Source organism: Lissotriton vulgaris, chromosome 2_1 (assembly GCF_964263255.1).
Source record: "Lissotriton vulgaris chromosome 2_1, aLisVul1.2, whole genome shotgun sequence".
Lineage (NCBI taxonomy): Eukaryota > Metazoa > Chordata > Amphibia > Caudata > Salamandridae > Lissotriton > Lissotriton vulgaris.
In genome coordinates this window covers 1740653989-1740669241 of record NC_141687.1, presented here as the reverse complement: position 1 = coordinate 1740669241, position 15253 = coordinate 1740653989, and the positions used below count along the sequence as shown (strand labels likewise).

General features: G+C 45.2%; 1 protein-coding gene across 1 annotated transcript in view; it reads right to left on the bottom strand.

Annotated features, from left to right (window-relative positions):
* Nucleotides 1–15253, bottom strand: part of CHID1 (chitinase domain containing 1) — a 1807841-nt gene that overhangs the window by 1258464 nt on the left and 534124 nt on the right. The window contains exon 8 of the mRNA XM_086957742.1: nt 13334–13426. Coding sequence (XP_086813868.1) covers nt 13334–13426 — 93 coding nt within the window. The remainder of the gene's footprint in view (nt 1–13333; nt 13427–15253) is intronic.

The following is a 15253-nucleotide window of genomic DNA, read 5'->3' as shown; positions in this document are numbered from 1 at the left end:
CACTATCTCAGGAGCCATGCCGCCAAACTCAAAGACGAGAGGTTGGGGTGCAACATCTGCCCCCCGAACTTCGTGAGAAGGTCCGTCCTGCACAGCAGCCGTATGTGAGCAAGGAGAGACCGGTGAAGCAGGTCCGTGAACCACCACTGCCTGGGCCATTCCGGGGCAATCAGGATCATCTGAGCCCTGGACTGAGACAGCTTGATGAGCACCGCTGGAATCAGGGGAATGGGTGAAAAAGCGTACAGAAAGCTGTCCGACCAGTTAATCCATAGCGCATTCCCCAGCGTCCCCTGCTGGTAGTACCTGGAGGCGAAGTCTCTGCATTTGCTGTTTTCGGCAGTTGCGAACAGATCTATGACTGGAGTCCCCCACCTTGCGAAGACTTCTCCTAGTACTTCGTCGTTTATGACCCATTCGTGGTTTTCCTGAATCAGTCTGCTCAGTGCGTCTGCCTGAACATTCTGCACACCTGGTAGATGGGTAGCCGTTATGGTCAGTCCTCTGGCCAGAAGCCAGTGCCAGATCGCCTGCGCCTCCTGCAACAGATTTCGTGATCTCAAGCCCCCCTGCTTGTTGAGGTAATACATCGTGGTCGTATTGTCCGTCTGTACAAGCAGAGAGTTGGTCTGGAAGGACGGATGAAAGGCCTTCAGTGCCAAGTGAACAGCCCTGAGTTCCAGGAAATTGATGTGATACGTGGACTCCATCGGGGACCACGTACCTTGAATCTGTAAGTCTCCGGAGTGCGCCCCCCAGCTGTGGAGAGAAGCATCCGTCACGATAGTCTGAGTGGGAATGTCCTTGTGGAAGGGAACCCCTCTGTAAATGTAAATGTAAATCTGTGTGTCTTGTAAAGCGCACTGCTACCCGGAGGCGTCCTGGCGCTATAGACCGCTGGGGAACCCGTCCTGGCTTTCCCTGTGAGATGTTCCCTCCTGGGTATCTCCAAGGTGAAACCAGGCATCCCCGGCGTTTGTGGGGGCCGTTGTGGAGATGAGGCAAGCTAATGCCCAGAGTTGCCGAGTGTGATCCCTGGTTAGAGTAGGCACCGAGGCGAGAATTATCGAGTCCGCTGACCCTGGTTCACGACTCTGCCGCGTCGGGGATTGAACCCTGGTCCTGGGCCGTCCTCTGCTTACGGGTCTGCTGCCTCTAACCAGTGAGCCACACCACTCCACTGAGGAGATTCTCCGCTGAACACCACCACTTCAGGGACTGAAGAGCATGCAGAGACAGTCGTATCTTGTCGTCCCAAGACCCCTTCCTCTGATCCCACTGATCCTCCAAGCACTACTGCAACGGTCTCATGTGCAGTCGCGCGTGTGGCGTTAGGAAGATACAAGAGGCCATCGATCTCAGTAGAGAAGACACCGTCCTCACTGTTGTAGATGGAGCTGTCATAAGAGCCCGAGCCTTCCGAAGGAGTGATAATCGTCGCTCCTCCGAAGGAGACACGCTTGCTGACAGCGTATTGATGAAGGCTCCCCAGTACTGAATGCACTGGACCGGAGTCGGGACAGACTTGGACATGTTGATGTGCAACCCCAGCTTGTTCAAGAGAACGCACGTCTTCTGGAAGTGCGCTTGAGCTTCCGAGAAGGAGGAGGCCTTGATCAACCAATCGTCCAGGTACGGGTAGACAAACACCTTGTTCATCCTTAGGTGTGCTACTACCACTGCCATGCACTTCGAGAATGTTCTTGGCGCAGACTTCAGTCCGAATGGCAGTACTGTGTACTGATAATGATTGGCGCAGACTTGGAGTCGCAGGAACTGTGTGCAATGGGCACATAGAAGTACGTATCTTGTAGGTCTATAGCACATAGCCAGTCTCCCTGTTGCAACTGAGGATAAATCTGATGCAACGACAGCATGCAAAACTTCTCTTTGCGAATCCACTTGTTTGCCTGTCGCAAATCCAGAATGGGCCCAAACTCGTTCTTGTTCTTCTTGCGAACCAGGAAGAACCAGGAGTACAGACCTCTTCCTCTTTGAGGCAGGGGTACGTCTTCTATCGCCCTTTTCCTTAACAGGAGATCAGCCTCCGCCTGGCGCTCCCGCAGCTGACACTGCGAGCTGACCGGAGGAATTGATGGAGGCGGGCTGGTGAACTGAAGACTGTATCCATTGCACACAATATTCAGCACCCACTTATCCTGATTAATTTTTCTCCACTCTGCCAGAAAAAATTGAATGCTTTCCCCCACCGGAGTGGGTAACGGATGCAGGGAAAGTAAGCGCTCAGGGCCTAGACCCGGCCGGGCCTTTGGTCGCTGCTGCCGACTGTTGGCCGCCTCTGCCTTTCTGGCGCTTCTAAAAAGGTCTTCGGAACTGCTGCTGATGTTGCTGCTGCTGCTGCTGTCCCGAAGTCTGGCCACGCCCTCTGCCCTGTCCACCGAACTGCTTCTGGAACGGGCGGTAAGATTTCTTGGTATCCTTGGGCTTTTACACACCCACAGCCGTGAGCGTTTCGGCCTCCGCCTTCATGCGGACCACTTCGTCATCTGCATGTTTTCCAAACAGGGTTTCGCCAGAGAATGGTAAATTGGCAACCCTTTGTTGTGTGTCAGGCTTCAGTGACGTGAGGCGGAGCCAGGCGTGTCGTCGGTGGTTCACTCCATGGCACTACTCATGCGCCGCCAGGAAGGAAGAATCGGCTGCAGCACTGATGACTTGATTCGCCACCAACATCCCCTCATTCAACACCTCTTGGAAATCTTCTCTCTTGTCACGAGGCAGGTGTTCTATAAACTGCTGGAGGGATTCCCAGAGGGCTTGGTCATACTGCCCTAACAAGGCCGTGGCACTCGCCGCTCTCATGGAAGTCGCCGATGTCCCACAAACCTTCCTCCCCGCCGAGTCCAGCCATCTAGATTTCTTAACTGCATTGTACAATGGTGCATTGTATGCCACTGAGTTCTATGCTGCTGCACAATACACCACAATACTATGCAACACTCTCCACCAATGTACTCTACACTAGTCCACTCTACACCACTACACTCTACTCCTCACCACTGTACTCTACGCCACTCTACTATATGCCACTCTACTCAACATCACTCTAATCTATACCACTGCACTCTACGCCACAGGATTTTATGACTGTCTGTTCTGTAACACTGCACTCTACTCTACAATTCTGCATGCTATGCCAATGCACTCTACTCTGCATCACTCCACTCTATTTCACTGCACTCTATGCCACCGCACTCATGGCACTATACTCCACTCTGCGCCACTCTATTTCACTGCTCTCGAAGTCACTCTACTCTGCACCACTGCACTCTACACCACTCTACTCAGCACCAGTCCACTCCACTTTACGCCTCTGCACTCTACTATGCAACACTCTAATCTACAACACTGCATTCTACAACGCTGTATTGTACGCCACAGAATTCTATGCCACTGTACACTATGCCATTGCACTCTGCGTACCTATAATCTGTAGCACTCTACGTCCCTATACTCTGCAGCACTCTACACCAATGCACTCTACTCTATGCCACTCCACTGTCTGCCACTGCACTATATGCCACTCTAGTACACAACAATCTAAGCCACTCCACAACACTAGTCCACAACACTACTCCACGCCACTCCATGCCATCTCCTGTACATCACTAACTTTTAGCCATGCTGAACAGCAGCCACGCTGGTGTACAACGTAGCTAAAACAGATTACCAAAACCAATAGCTCTTGCATAGGCAAGACCTATTTGCGTTGCCAATGATTGTTTTTCATTTCCACTAAGTTACGTACAACAGCACCCTTACTCACTGGTCTGTAATCGCACAATCACCCAAGCATGATCTTTGTCAAAGTATCCGTGTCACCCTGTAATCTAAAAGGTGCTATTTCAGAAGTAGTTTGCGGTGCATTCACGTAAACCAGATCTTATTTTCCAACCAGCACTCCACAGCAATGCCCGAAGCAAGTGCTGTTTGTAGAGAAAAAGCGTTTACAATGCTGTCATTACATCGCGCTACCATTACAATGCGGTTGTTACAACGACCGCGTTATTAGTACGCAATGCATTTACATCGCAAGTCATTACAACGATTGCAGTATGGGGCGCTGAGGTATTGGAAATAAATTCTAACACCTCCCCTACAGTTGCGCAACTTTGAGTAGGAATAGTCATTAATACTATTCCTAAGTCAAGGGTGCCTGACAGAAACCTGTTAGCTGAACAAAACCATTTGACTGTGGCGATTATATAGGTACACAGAATTGAACAACACCAAAATCACATTGAAATGTTCTCAATTTCTCAGGAACAAATTTCTACAGAAACAAATCCTTTAAGAATACAATACAAAATCAGTATTTGTTGACCTGCACAATGCGTGTTGTATCTCCTTGGAAAAATAGACAAAAACAATAAAGTACTTTTGATGATCTGGAAATCTCACAAATTGTCCAGCAAAATCTCTCGCAATCTTCTTCCAAGCAATGAACACAGTGGATGAGTCTATGTCTCACTATGTCTCCAGGGTGAAAGCGGTACAGATTGATGTAGCCTCAACTAAACACTCTTCTCAAAAGTTAACTTCGAGGCCACCTGACAAAAATGCATAATTCACCACACAACTTTCTTACAGAAGACCAACTGCGAGCAAAATGCAGTCACATAATATTCTTCTGGCGAGACAATCCCATGTGAACGGTCTAGGGCATTCACTCAAGCCACACCCCACTTATGTCCTTCACCCTCATTACAATCACCATCTGACACAGACAAACTAGACCAACAGCCGGCATGAATACTTCATCCTGGAATGTATTTTATGTGAAAGTTATACTCTTGCAGATCTGATACAGCGGAGGCCTTGCTTACTTCGTTCTAACCCATAACACATACTAAGGGCTTGTGAACCACTTACACAAAACAAAGCCTAGACCAACAGCACCTAAAACTCTCACAGTGCCCCCAAACACTAAAGACTTCAATGCAGGAGCCCATACAATCAATCATATTTACTTCACGATTAAACACTCAATGCTTTCCACTGCCCTAGGTCAACTTTTTTCTCTTCCCAGTTGCTTCCGTAAAGACATACTCAACATGGCAAACCCAAGAGCCAAGCATGCGCAATACACATTAAGCCCCATTAAAATCGTAACATGCCTTTGTATTTTGGACACAGTAAATGCATATTTGCTTTCAACAAATCTGAACCGGGGTCTATTCTTTTAGACCTAATGCAATTGGCCAAATAATGCAAAGCCTCCGTCAAAAATGTACACTTCTTTTTATAGTCACTCCTTTCTCCCTTAGAATGGTTAATACATTTGTTAGCAGGGGCGGATTGGCAATGCTGGCATTCGGGCATCGGTATCTCCGTGCCCTCTGTGGGCCGTTTTTTTTCTCCCCTTTCCCAGCCGCACAGTATAGCTGCATTCATTTCTCTGTTACTGTCTCCGTGATCTCTGCGGACTAGGAAAGGGGAGAAAAAAAAATGGCCCACAGAGGGCAGGGAGACAGAGAAATGAATGCAGAAGGTGTCAGAGCGCTTTACATAAGAATCAGTTGCGAAACATAAGGACTTAGGATTACATGCGTTACATAAAAGATACAAGCAGAAACAATTGCAAATGTACAAGATGTAAAGTCACACAAGGAAGAGATACAAACAGAAAGAAAAATTGCAAATGTACAAGTAGTAAAGTCACTCAAGGAAGAGAAACAAATGGATAAACTCTAAGAGTCACATAGGAATGGTAGATAGTACAAAGGTCTACTGCATATACTAGTGATTAGAGTTATCTCTAAATACCTAAGGAAGGGATACGAATGGATATACTCTAAGAGTCACATAGGAATGGTAGATAGTACAAAGGTCTACTGCATATACTAGTGATTAGAATTATCTCTATATACATATATTTACACACATAGTAGATTTTCTCAGGCAGCGTTCCATTAAGTGGGGTCAGAGGGGGGATGCAGTCACAGCCCAAAGGGAGGGTGGGGGGGGATACAAGGGTATGGAGAAAAGGCAAAACAGAAAAAGGAAGAAACATTTGAAGATCGTCAAGGGGGAAACGAGGGAGAAGGGTACAAGACGAGGGAATGGACAAGATGACGGGTCGGGGTCCAGAGAAAAATGGCCGAGGGAATAGTGGGCGAGGAAGAATGGGTCTCGCTGTGGGGACCAGGTGATCTTTGCAACTTGCACCATCTTCACCTCAGCCTCCCCCTGGCTATCATGGATGAACCAGCAGCTGTGTTTTGTGCTCCCCGGCCAGGACATTGCCCTGAGGCCTGGAGGGCTGGGGAGAGCTGGTTAATTTACTAATTGCAGGGGCCTCACTGCTGTTCATGTGCTCCTGAGCTGAAGGTCTGGGTAGGGCTGAGTAGGTTAGGAATAGCAGGGGCTTCGCTGCTTATAGGGTGCTCCTTCCCTGAAGGGCTCGAATAATTTTGTGACAGAAAGGGTCTTTGCTGTTTTTTTAGTTGCTCAGCATGTCGCCATTGTCACCTTTCCCCCGTGTCTCCTGTGCAAGAACAGTATCCTCTCACTTGAATTCATTTCTGTGCCAAACATCTTAAGGATTTTGGGGGCCCTGGGCCAAACATATTTTTGGGCCACTGTTCGGAACAGATTTGAATTTATAATCCAATTTCTGATCTTTGAGGCCCTCTTTCAGCTGGTCACTGGACAGTGCACTACCATACTTGTCCAAATTCCTAATGTATTTACATCTAATATTCAAGGACATTGACGTGTGTAACCAAATGGTGTTTCATGAAAGAGCATGTACCTTGAATGTGGGCCACGCCCCTTGAATGTGGGCCACGCCCCTTGAATGTGGGCCACGCCCCTTGAATGTGGGCCACGCCCCTTAATTGTGGGCCACTTTTTTCGTTAGTGCCCGGGCCAAATTGTGATCCCAATCCGACCCTATTTGTTAGTTTAATGTTATGCTGCTCCTGAGGTGGCAGATAGCCCAAACTATTTTCGTAGAATCCCGTGCTCCACACATACCACCGAATAAGTTCCCCATTAACTTGTGAAACATGCCTGCTGCCTCAAATACTTATAAGCACCAAAACGTGTATCAAGTGTACGGTATAGTTGGTAAAAAGCTGATACGATCACCTGATGGTACGTTACTTTGACATCTAAAGTGGAGAAAAATATGCCACTATCCATTTGGGCTAACATTACATATATTTTGGTCAAGGGACGAGATTTTTTTATTGAGAAAACGGTGGAATGCACACAAATAGGTGTATTCAGATTTTTTGCATGCCCCTAGCACTAATAAGCCCCATTTTGAGGAGGCCACCAGCTCAGTTATTTTATCTTACAGGTAATAACTCTTTCTTTGCGGCTCCCCGTGGGCACTCTTCTCAGGGTGTGGCAGGCTTGGATAGCCCTCTCACAGTTTGATACTCTTTCACACAACCTTTCCTTAGATACTTCTGACAAATGACACAGTATTTGGTCCAACGTTTCCCGACTCCGCAGACTGTGAGTTACAAGCATCAAATGGACAATCAGTAGCAGGATGCAGAACCAGATCCGGCCACGAACTGCTACAGACATTTTAGAGGCGATAGACCTTCAATAAACTCTAGGTAACTTGGAATATAAGCAACCACTGTTCTATCAAACTCTCCAAATGCTGTTAGATTAATATCCATCACACGCAAATATTTACCGCTCCATTTGCCTTCGAAAGTGTCAGACAAAACTGTTGATGGTCAAAGTGTGCAAGAGTGCTGGTGCTGTTGTGTGTGTGAGTAGCCTTGAAAATATCGAAATTGTTATTAGATTCTTGAAGTTAATGCTGACTGTGTATTCCAAAAATGAACTGCATAGTGGGGTGAAATGTAATGATGTGAATATTCGGCCAATACATGTAAAGGCAATAGATGATTCTGGTTGACCATCAACAGTTTTGTCTGACAATTTCGAAGGCAAATGGAACGGTAAATATTATTCATTGTGAATGTTCATTGCAGGGCTTAACTGGAAAGGTTCTACATGCACCGCATCGCTGTATTTGAAAAGTTCAAAGTACCAATGTGTGGTGCATCTGAAAGTTTGTAAATGCCACTGCATTGATATTGAGTTTGGAGGTTCTAAGGGTGCCTGACTGTATGTGAAAGGTTCTTAATACCAATGCAGGGTTGTACTAGAAAGGATCTAAGTGTCAGTATATGGCTACATTTGAAAGGTTCTAAGTGCAACTGCATGGGTGTACTGGAAAGTTTTCTACGTACCACTGCATTGCTTCCACGGAAAGGTGCATGGCTTTATCGGAGATGTGCTAAGTGGCACTGCTTGGAAGTATTGAACAGTTTCGAAGGGCCACTACCTGGCCCTATTGGAAAGGTTCTAACTATTGCGTTTGACAATGAATATCAACAAGAACGTCTTTATAAGAACATGGATCTTGGTTGTTATCACCATAACTCAGTCAACTGGGATCATATATTTCTCTAACCCCAAGACACTACTGCCATAATCTCTAGAATTGTGAAAGTTTGCCTTGATTTGCTCAGTCATTTGCAATGAATGTCTGTTAAAAAAAAACATAAATGTGACTACTCCACATTCTATAGTAAATTTGTTACTAGCCAACTAAACTAGTGCCAAGGACTTCTCCACACCTTAAAGGCACATCTAGAACCGATTCTTTCGCTGTCATTCACCACAAGATCTGATAGAAGGTTTCAACACAGTTGCGCTTCATGCCTGAATTCACCTGAGAAAGAGAGCAATTACTTGACGACTGAACCGTCTCTAAGAACTGTTCAATATTCCAAGTAGGGAATATTGAAAGGCTCACCAGGGGGCAACACAGCAATTTAACTGTCAGCATTTTTTATAGCAAGTTAGTTCCAAATCATTGTTGAATGAACATGGACGCTAATTCTGTCTATGAGGAACAAATAAACTTTGGGGCCTTCCAAATGTCTCTGCTCTTCTGGTAGTAGTGACTAAGATGAACACAGAAATTAATATTGTCATGAGGCCTATGCCCAACTTCCAATTCATGAGTGAATTCAACATTGATGCTGATTATTGCCTTTCCAGATGCACCCTCCCCGGAGCACAAGTAATTTTGCGCTAACTTTCACTTAGGTGCATTCTGTAATATTCTCTAGCAGGGGATAGCATTTGAGAATAAAATGTCTTGCAGAAACTGTGAAAGTGGATTTGTGCTATGCTTGCATGTACCGCAGAAACAACATTTACTGTGTGACTTTGGAACCTGGCTGGACTTAACTTGGAGCTGGTGTCTTGCAAGCATTTTGTAAGTTGGAGCATCCCTAACATAAGACTTTCATCCAGAAACCAACCCACATGTAGCATCTGTAGTTGTTACAAGATGTATTTGTGCTACATGCAATAAACAATACATATTAGCCCACCCCTAAACGTCTTGCGTATATACTGCACTGCAAACAGGCGATATCCCCACATGCTGGAAGGTTGCAGTAGTCAAACCTCTCCAAAAAAAGCCATTCAAGATCCTACAATATTGTCAAATCTCCGGCCTATATCACTTCTCCCAGCACTATGCAAACTCACAGAGACATGCATCAACAAACAGCTCACAGCATATCTAGAGGACAATAATCTTCTCCATCCAAACCAAGCGGGCTTCCGTTCCCACCACTCTACAGAATCTGCCCTCATCTTTTCGACGGAAACAATCAGAGCTGCTTTGGATCAGGGCAAAAGAGCAGTCCTGATCCTATTAGATCTATCCGCAGCATTCGACACGGTGCCCCACGACATTCTGCTTCATCGCCTGAGAAGTGTAGGCATAGTGGGCACCGTGTTGAAATGGTTTACCAACTTCCTGAGACAAAGAAAACAGACCATCATGTTAGGGAAATACTGTTCTGAGGAAAGGGAAGTGCAGTCTGGGGTACCCCAGGGCTCTAGTCTAAGCCCCATCCTATTTAATCTCTACATGGTCCCATTAATGAAGCTCATCTCCTCCTTTGCTATTAGTTCAATAGCCTATGCCGATGACACTCAACTAGTCCTAATTCTAGATGAGGACGCGGCAATTGCTGAACGTTCCCTTAGAGACTGTTTGAAAGCCACTTTTGAGTGGATGAGCACAAACCATTTGAGATGTAACACCGCAAAGACCGAAATCTTACCTTTTGGGAAAAACAACTTGTTCTTGCCCCAGACCTGCTGGCCATCTAATGTAGAAGCCCCGCCGAGCACTATAAAGAGTGCCCGAAACTTAGGAATCAAACTCGACGAGGCATTGTCCTTTAAGCATCAGACAAGTGAAGTGGCAGGCTCTTGTTTTAATGTCATAAAGAGTCTTCGAATTTTTTTTGACTTTTTCCCCCTATCAGCCAGAAAAACGGTAGCGGTGGCATTAATCACATCCAGGCTGGACTATTGTAACAGTCTGTATGTTGGGGTCAACAAAGCAGCCTTACATAAGCTGCAAATGGTACAACATGCCGCAGCAAGATTAGTCCTTAAAATGCCAAGAAAGACCTCGGCATCAGCAGCACTTGACACTCTTCACTGGCTCCCCATACAAAAGAGAATTCTGTTCAAATTATTGATAATTACCTTTCGAGCATTTCATAAAAGAGGCCCAACATACCTGCTCAATAATTTCAATCGCTACCACCCCGGACGTCAACTGAGATCTGCAACGGCCAACCTGATGATCATCCCAAAGTTCCGACTAGCCACTAGAGGAGGAAAATCCCTAGCGGTAAGAGGCTCTAAAGCATGGAATAAACTCCCTCATCAAATTCGGGAAATCTCCTGTGAGAGTAAATTCAGGAAAGCCACCAAAACCTGGATCTACAACTTAACAGGCACAACCTGAAAAACCCTGGTTTAGGATTTAATCGCCTCTACGGGTCACTACATCTCCCACCACCTGGAATACACAAGCCATAAAAAGCGCCACGATGCTCCCTGGAGTGATAGTGCGCTATACAAATTCCCAATCAAATATCAAATATCAAATACTGGTACCTATGAGGTAAGTTGATCACACAGTTATCCATGAGGTAAACTCTTTATGGAAATTTCCCATACGGTCTTAGTGAAATACTCTAAACCAGTCGACTGCCTCTTCACTATTTTCAACCCTCACATAATCCAGCAACATTTGGGGCGACTCTCTCACAATTCCATGTATTACAATTGGTGGCCAGTTATCATGATGACCTTTAAATAGAATTCAAGGTATCTTAGGTTTACTAAAAACATAAATATTGCAAAGTAAGCATTACCGCATGTAAGAGTCATGGTGTCTTTTGGACTTCTGAGCATTTCAGAGCCCCTCCAAACAAACATTGGCAAAGGTAATCGGTCTTGCTTGCAAATGTGAAGCAAGTAACAAGATCAGCTTTGCCATTGCCAGATTAGCTATGCTAAAAGTATAGAAAGATATGACTTGTGCTGCTGCGATGTTATCATGCAAAGTGGTCGTAATCTTAAAAGTTTAGGAAATATTGTTTTCATTCCTTATACTTTTAGCATGATAACACATGCTTTTGGCTCTGCCAATGCCGGCAGATTTAAAAGCGCTCAACTGTGCTGGCATTGGAAAGCCAATAGCAGCTTACCACCATGGATCAATAAGGGCATCACTAAGGCAGCCATCTGGCGCGTGTGCACCTCAGGGAAGCATAGGGGGCATACAGGGCTCCACCGAGGCTGTCATCAGGCACCTAGCCCACCACCAAGGAGCTTTGGGAGGGAGGGCAGGACGGTAGAGAGAGGAACAGCGACTCAAGAGGATTAAAATAGAGAGCACAAACGCAATCTGAAAACAGAGACACGTGCTCCCATAGAGCGCTAAATAAACAAGTGATGATATGGAGAAGAAGGAAAAATAAGTTCCATGACATTAACAGAGAAATGCTACGCCCTTGTCAATTAAAAAAAAAGGTAAATCAGCTATTTTCTGGATAAGGGACAAAGCGAATGGGGGGGGGGGGGGGGGCGCTCCTATAAAAAGAAACGAACTGGGATTGACAAGAAAACTATCTAATAATAAGCAAGGGTTGACTCTGTTTTGTGTACAGTGCTGTTTGCGACAGACCGCTGGAGTGGTCTGTAGTAACTGCAAAAAAACTGCTACAGTATTGTAGCTCTGTGCTGAACAGCCTACCACAAATAAACCTCTCTCTGTAAACGATGGTGATGAACAATTCCAAACTGGGCCTGGGGAAAGATTCTTGTCCTGCCATTTGCCTGCTATGCACAAGCTTCACTGATGACCCATCTGATCCTCTGTGCTAGTAGTGTTAATTAAGTTGCCACCAACCCTCTGTTACCCCAGGTTTCCCACTTTCATGTAAACCCACCTTTATAAGCAACACTTTTGGGGGCACTCTCATTAGTCCTACATTATTTTGAGATTTCTTCGGGCAGCCTCAGACAAACCTATTAATAATTCAGTGTGCTTACTCCGCAGCTGCATGGTATGTCTTCTTTGTTTACTGTTTGTTCTGTTAAGCATGAATGGTCCGTGGCATGCTGTATTTCATAAAGGAAAAGCTTTAAATAAACACATTACACAAATCAAACAAGCTAGGGTAATTTTCTAGCTGCCAAGAAAAATATATTGGAGAGCTCAGTTCTTCTTGGATCCGCAGGCACGTAAAAGATATATGTGTTTACAGTTACTTCTGTAAGAGTTTCCAACGAGAGGCAGACACACACACGAGGACAGACATACGCAGACAGAGACACACACACACTATCTCTGAAAGGCTGATCAGGGGCGGCTCCAGGCTCATGGTGGCCCTGGGCAGGGAGCGTAGGTAGAGGGCCCCAGAAGAGGGGCTCCCGACGGGGCGGAGCAGGAGGCCAGTGAAGAGGGGGGGTCAGGGTGTTTGAAAGTGTAATAGCCGGAGACCGCCAAATCCCTGCCAGTGGCCATAAATCAAATATGTATCCATGCTCAGAGGATTATAATATTAAGGATATATATTGGCATGGTGGCCCCTAGGGTTTGGTGGCCCTGTGCAGGTGCACAGCTTGCACATGCCTAAGGCCGCCCCTGGGCTGATGCTGCTCTCTAAGTAACGAAAGGGTGAAGTGTGCTGGGCGACAGAAGGAGAAGGGTGTTTGTGTAATAATTCAATTACTGTCTAGACTTACACGTCAGGAAAGAAGCAGTGTGTGAATGACGGATTTAAATGAAAAAAAAAATATTGCAGAACTCACAACTGGGGGTGCGAGGGCAGAGTTATGGGCTAGAAATGTGGTGTAGTTGCTTTAAGCACGCGCTCAGATCTTAGGGTTACTCACAGGAGGTCAATGTCACGGAAGGCTCTTTCTCTGAACTCTGGAAAGTACCTACCCGGGTGCCACAGACGGAGGAATCACTAGGACAAACTTCAATTTGGCTTCATGCAGAGTTTCTGCCAGGTGACCCAGCATGTGTACCAGCTCTCTGCAAAATAAAAACAAACAGTTACACTCAGAATGGTCCAAAACACGCTGCTGGTCTGCGGTAGCTGGTATGGGCCAGAGAGGCGACAATCTACAGTTCTACAGAAAAGTCTCATCTCGGTCTACTAGCATTGAGACTCTATACAGCAACTTCCAGAAGATGCAATCTCTTTACCAAAACATTACAGACAGCCTTTACCACGCGTATTTAAACAATGTCATATCCCATAACCTGGGTTTCATTGGATATCCAATAGCACTCTCCATTTAGACACAGACATCGTACTTCAGAAAAGAACTCGTATATCTGTATCCCCACTGCTCCCCTTCAAAACCTAATAGTTAGCAAAGTGCTGCCAAATCATCATCTTTATCAATAATCTTTATTCGTTTTAGAATTTAAAACCACAAAAGTAAAGAGAAGGCAGAAACTCAAACACATTTCAGTTTTGCAAAGTAGCATAATATAAGCATTCGTAGCTAAAAGCAACTGTAAAACAATAAATCAAGAGAACAAAGATAAAATGCGCTAATCAAATACAAAATAGCGACACAAAGCGTGTCATCAAAATCGTACAAAAAATAAACATCTGTCACCATGGCTACTAAGTGTAGGGAGGGTGTGCCAGATGTGAGTAGAAACTGCAGAGCAAACCTCTACTCACTGAAAATGTTAGAGAAAACGTCAAAGCAGGTTTGCAGTGCCAAAAAGGGCATATCCGTACTAGAGGATTAATGCTAGTGGCATTGTAGAACGAGCAAACAATAATAAACTGCAACGTGCCTTGAGTCATTCCATCACAGAACAGTTTACTAGCACTCTCAACCAGTTAATTATTCCGTCACGAAAAAGGAACTACAAGGTGGAAAATATGAAGTCTGAATTTTGTAAGTATAATCCTATTTTGAGTATCTGGGGTGTGGGCTAAGTAAGATTGAAGGAATTCACTTGGTAACAAGGAGGAATACAAGATGGACGTTACCTTGGGTCTAGCTAGGTTATGTCTTTACTCTGCTGAAGAAACATATGCTTGAGGTCAACCCTGCCAACCTGAGAACATCTTCAGATCATCAAATAAATTGGGTCTCTTTAGCTTATACCACAGCGTCATAATTAATAAACAAACAAGGGAATTTATGAAGCCAGGTCAAGCACTAGACTATCGTGCAGTATCAACCTGTTCAGGTGGTCTTCCTCTTTCATCCGAACACTTCGTCACAAAAGAAGTGAGCAGTGTCTTATAAGGTACTCTTAAATAAAAAGTTAAAAAACACACCGAGATCTTTGTGACACAAAAAGGAAGGCAATTAGCAGTGACTGACAACTCTCTCTGAAGGCATGCATTTTCAGGGCCCTCGAACTTATCTTTGTCAACATGTTCCCAAATGCCTGCCCAATAGGTGTCAAACGAGATACACTTAACCCGGTAGGTTCAAGTCATTTCCTTCAGGGGCTTAATTTCCAACTCAGTTGAGAAACAAAAGAATGCTATTGGAGTCTTCATAATTTTGATTATACCTAATATTAATTTGATATTTCCAGGTAGCACCAGCATCAAAGTGCACCCCGCGAATAAGAGAAAGAATCTGTTTGCTTTAGCTGAACATCCTTCAGTCTAAAATGACAGGGAGTGGAAGGATGGATCCCGCAAATCATAAAATAGGAATTATCCAGCTTAACTCGGAGATCCAAATTAACCATAAATTAATCAAAGGTGTTCAAAAGTAGGTGAACAGCTTGCAAAGTGAGGGCAATCAGTACCCCTTCATCCGCATATAAGAGGGCAGGAATGGTGTGATGTCCAAAGTGAGGCATCTACTTGCACCT